Source organism: Colias philodice, chromosome 3 (assembly GCF_061535455.1).
Source record: "Colias philodice isolate Cphi_HAF_F1 chromosome 3, ilColPhil1 Martin Lab GWU primary, whole genome shotgun sequence".
In the NCBI taxonomy this organism is placed as follows: domain Eukaryota; kingdom Metazoa; phylum Arthropoda; class Insecta; order Lepidoptera; family Pieridae; genus Colias; species Colias philodice.
Genome location: NC_143088.1, coordinates 3,020,793 through 3,025,888, shown reverse-complemented (window position 1 = coordinate 3,025,888; position 5,096 = coordinate 3,020,793). Strand labels below are relative to the sequence as shown.

At 33.5% G+C, this 5,096-nt stretch overlaps 1 protein-coding gene across 1 annotated transcript; it reads right to left on the bottom strand.

Annotated features, from left to right (window-relative positions):
* Positions 1-202: 202 nt before the first annotated feature.
* On the bottom strand, positions 203-4,765 carry LOC149489462 (chymotrypsin-2-like). The gene is made up of 5 exons (XM_089715060.1): positions 4,714-4,765; positions 2,427-2,811; positions 1,757-2,003; positions 1,375-1,530; positions 203-364 (listed from the first exon to the last, which is right to left on the bottom strand). Exons 1-5 carry the CDS (start codon positions 4,763-4,765, stop codon positions 203-205), a joined length of 1,002 nt encoding a protein of 333 aa, XP_089571186.1.
* Positions 4,766-5,096: the final 331 nt, after the last annotated feature.

Sequence of the window (5,096 nt, the reverse complement as noted above, 5' to 3'; positions counted from 1 at the left end):
TACTCCATTACGTGACGGTATTGTCAAGAAGCGACTTTGAAATTTTACTCTCAACGAGCCTAAGGAAGCTTCACTTCAAAAAAGAAAACATAATTTCAGGATAAACCTCGATATCAAGAAATAAAAAAATCGAATTAAATGCCTATATTTTATTCATTGATTAATATAACATAATGGCTACTATATCTTTATTCTGGTAAATTCATTCCTTATTATTACCAGTTTTATCTTTTATCCAATCGACGAAAGAATACACCTTGGTGAATACATCTGGATAGTTTAGACCACAAGGTTTAACGTTAAAAGACACAATGCCTATGATCTCACCATTTGCATCAGCAATAAGAGGACCGCCAGAGTCACCCTGGAAACATAAAGTTATACAGTAAAAAAGAGCGGTGTGCGAGCACACGTGTCAGAAGTGAAACTTCTTTGGCAAGATTAAAAGATACCAAAATTATCGCTTTACTCCATGACGTGACGGTATTGCCATGACCTTAAAATTTTACCCTCAACGCGCCTAATAAAGTTTCACTTCAATAAAATAAAGCTCGAAGTCGTGAAAATTATTTGAATGATAAGTTTGAAGAAATAATTTAAATTGTGCGCCCTCACAATTTTTTTTAATTAATTGGTTCGGGGCCGGTTTCATCGTTTGCTATGTTTCAGATAGTCTGTATATAACTTTGTTTCATTTTCATTTATCACTACATAGTATAAAACAAAGTCGCTTTCTCTGTCCCTATGTCCCTTTGTATGCTTCAATCTTTAAAACTACGCAACGGATTTTGATGCGGTTTCTTTAATAGATAGAGTGATTCAAGAGGAAGGTTTTAGTATATAATTTATTAGGTTTTAGACAGAGCGGGCGAAGCCGCGGGCGGTAAGCTAGTTATTTATATTGAGCGGTGGTGGTTTAAATTAATATATTAATTGACTGACCGGTTGGCTTGGTTGGTAGTGGCCCTGCCTTCCAAGCCAGAGGTCGTGGGTTCGATTCCCACCCGGGGCAAATATTTGTGTGATGAACATAGATGTTTGCTCTGTGTCTGGGCGTTAATTATCTATGTATTTATTTTAAAAATAATATACATTTATGTATGTTTATCAGCCATCTGGTTTCCATAACACAAGCGAAAGCTTAGTATGGGATCAGATCGTGCCGTGTGTGAAAATTGTCCTGAATATTTATTTATTTTATTTATTTAATTATAATTTAATTTATATATCGATATAATGTAGCAAGCCATATGGATATGTACTATAGTCTAAAATATGCTGTATGAAATATGCTGTTGTGAATTGGTAGTATATCTGTACAGACCACGTCACAATTTTATACTAAATCTGAAAAAGGCAAAAGAAACTATTCACCGAACATGTAGCTGCTCGTGGTCTCGATATTGCGCATATTTGGCTCTCTGATAACGGATATTGATTCTGGAATTTCCGGTAGTCTATCTTACATCCACCCAAAGATAATGTATACATAGTTAGCATTTGTAAATCGTCCGGTATTTCTTTACGGTTCTGAAAGATTAAATATTTATTTTATAGTAGACATTGTCAGGTATAAAAATTTCTATAAAAATGAAAATTTTCATTGCATAAAGCTCAATTTGACGAAGTATTTAAATAACTGGTTATGAGGTACTCTTTCGATTGAGATCCTTTACGTCAGTCTCAATAACGAGTTTGAAAAATATATATAATTTATTGCAATTTAGTATCGAATATATTATTATGAGCGACTCACGTTAATGTATCCCCATCCAATTGCTGTGGTTCTTGCTCGATCAGGGGTTTCCTTTGATGGCAAGGGTATGGGAGCGATTTTCGAGCCGAACTCGAATTCAATTTTTGTCCTAATAAGTGCGATATCGTTACGCAACGATGATCTATTAAATTTCTCATGATTTACTATTTTGTCCACTTCATATCTGGAGCCGCCTGATGAAAGTTTGTTGGTTCCAGCCACTACTGTTATTTGTTTAGCCTGTAAACTACAGAAATAATATGTATAAGAAATGAGTTGACTATTTTTTTTTCTTATTTTAGAATTTCCAATCTTTCAAGTATGAAGAGGTTCTAGGATAGGATATTATCTACCGTATTATTTATTAAGATGAAAGCATCTAATACATATTATGAAGGCGAAAGTTTGTAAGGATGTAGGGATGTTTGTTACTCTTTCACGTAAAAACTACTGAACCGATTACAATGAAATTTAGCACACATATAGAGGGTAACTTGGATTAACACATAGGATAGTTTTTATCCCGGAAATCCCACGGGAACGGGAACTATGCGGGTTTTCCTTTGCAAACGCGGGCGTAGCCGCGGGCGGAAAATCGGAAATCTAGTACAATAGTAAAAAAAATGATTTCATTTCCACTACATAATATTTTGTTATTCATGATATTTACTCTTTCATGCAATGGGCAGCTGTCAACACCCATTTTGAATAGATGATGGAACCGCCGCAGAAGTGGAATTCCGTCCAAGTGCTTCTCTTCAGCGATACTTGGTGTGGGTACGCTCCGTCTGGTGCTTTTTCACCTCCAACTATTTTAGTGTCGACTTCATTGTTGCTAATTAATGGTACTTCTTCACCGTCTCCTTCTCCGTTGCCTTCATAAGGAGGTGCTATGTCATCGTCTTCTTCAGCATTAGCTTCAATTGAACGTATTTTACTAATTTCACCGTTGTCTTCAAATGAAGCCATTCCTTCTGCTACTGCTACTGTATCGGAGTCTTCATTATTGTCTTCGCTAAAAGGTGCCACTTTATCGTCGCCTTGTAGAGTAGCCCCTGCAATCAATTTTATTAATTTATAATCCGAACCTTAACCCTAGAACCGTACCCTGGGGTACAAATGAAAAAAAATTCAGAAAATCTTCTATATCTTTTTTTCTAAACAACGGTTTCTTTTGCGCGTTCGTGTATTTGTCGGGGATGAGGAGCCACGTAGATACCGTATTCGATCAGTGGTCAAGCTATTGAGAACACGTCGTACGAACCTGTCGGGGTACTCCAGTACCCCTGGGTACTACGAACGTAAGTATTTTAAGGTTCATTTATTTTATTTTTTCGCCTTTTGGTCGTTTTATTTTATATATTTTATTGATAAATTTAATGTACAATTATAAGTTTACTTTACATTCATGTTATATACATACTGCTATTGTTAAATAGTGTAGGAATTTGTATTTTCAACAAATTTATGATTTGCTGCATGATTTGAATACCTTGAGTTATTCATTTTCTTTTTTTGATGGCAAATGATGGATGAATTTTGATTTTTTGTGGGAGGTGGAATAACAAGAAGAGCTGGTACTTGGTGAGGCATCAAAATATGAACCTGACGAAAAAATTTTAATTTTTTATTATAAAGAACTTCACCTAGGAGAACGATTTCAGTACATAACTTTGCCAATGTCTCTACAAATAAGTAATGGAGATATTTTAGGACAACAATTACCAATAACTGCAGGGACCACTGCTGTTTCAAAATCTGAGATGTAACTGTGAATATCCACGTTAAAATTCCGTCAGTCCCGCACACAGTGCAGGAAGTGAAAACTATTAATACATTTTGATCACCAACGTAAAGTGTGTGTAAATTGTAAAAAAATATAAAAATGCCATGATAAATTAAATTATTAGGACCTAAATGAATGTTAAGATGACCTTAATAAGTCAACATTTAATAAAAGTTAATAATCTTTTTGTAATCTTGTTTTTTTCATAGGGGTACACTTGTACCCCTGGGTACCGTTAATGAAATTTTAATATGGGTACGGTTCTAGGGTTAATATAACTTTTTGTATATCTGGAATGATGTACACTGATACTGACTTAAGAATTAGTGTTATAGTTGTTTGAACGCCCTCATCTCAAGAAAAAAGTAGATCTAATTGAAAATATATTTTGGGTCGGATAGTCCATTTGTGGAGGAACGTTTTAATTTATATTTAACATCACGCTTCAACCAATAGAAACAGACGTGAAAATTTTAGTAAAATATTAATTATTTTGAGAGGAAAAGAAATTGCAGAATACAGAATTCTTCTGGTGAAGCAATTTTCAAAATCGGCTTTAGTTTAGAAATAGTAACAACTGTAATTTAATTAATTATCTTAATTTTAAGTTATTTAAAATAGTATTGGATTTTGGGGGAATAGTTAGTATTGTATTGTTTATTTGTACTGTTTTCTTTAATATGGTCGACTTAAATATGTTTCGGAACAAGTAGCAAAACGGTTGCCATAAAAATAAGATCGGGTTATAAAAACAGCATAGTAAAAAGTTTACAGATTTTTTTAATTTCAGTGAATAGATGCAATTGAATTCGTAGCAGCTATATGTTCCTATTTTAAAATTTACGATTGAAAGCAATTTAAATTTTAATATATAAAGTAATTTAGGACATACACTTATACGAGTATGGTGAGTATCTCCACTGTTCAATCTATACTAATTTTATAAAGCTGAACAGTTTGTTTGTTTGAACGCGCTTATCTCAGGAACTAATGGTCCGATTTGAAAAATTCTTTCGATATTAGACAGCTTATTTATTGAGGAAGGCTATAGGCTATATATCATCACGCTCAGACCAACAGGAGAGGAGCCACGCGGGTGAAACCGCGGAGCGCAGCTAGTTAAACATAAAAAACAATATATTTTATAAAATATATAAAAAAAAAGACTTACCATTTGCTATCCAAGTTGTTGATAGCAAGAATACAACAAACAATTTCAACATCGTGATGTCTGCTCGATTAATAGTAGCAATCGAATTTTCTGCTAATTTATATGATTATTGAAAGTAAGGAAGGATCCACACGACGTTTGGATACATTATTTTTATAATTAACGTCTCTGTATTCTTATGTATATTTTAGCAGCAGCGAATTAAAAAAATGTTTTACCATTCCAAAGCTAAATTTTGTACAGAGGATATCTTTTATTTTCCATATTTTTTATATAAACTAAATTAATTGAATTAAGCTTTGTACTTAAGTACATGTTATAGTGAAAAAGCTTCATTTTTATATTTAAGGGTTGCGGACCTAAAGGGTTAAACGGGACCATCA

What these genes read in the sequence shown, in the direction of transcription:
- LOC149489462 (XM_089715060.1), bottom strand. Translation starts at nt 4,765, where the DNA reads ATGTTGAAATTGTTTGTTGTATTCTTGCTATCAACAACTTGGATAGCA. An exon ending in AACAACTTGGATAGCAAATG is followed by an intron (nt 2,812 to 4,713) that starts GTAAGTCTTTTT and finishes AATTGATTGCAG; the next exon opens with GGGCTACTCTACAAGGCGAC. An exon ending in CACGAGCAGCTACATGTTCG is followed by an intron (nt 365 to 1,374) that starts GTGAATAGTTTC and finishes TTATGTTTCCAG; the next exon opens with GGTGACTCTGGCGGTCCTCT.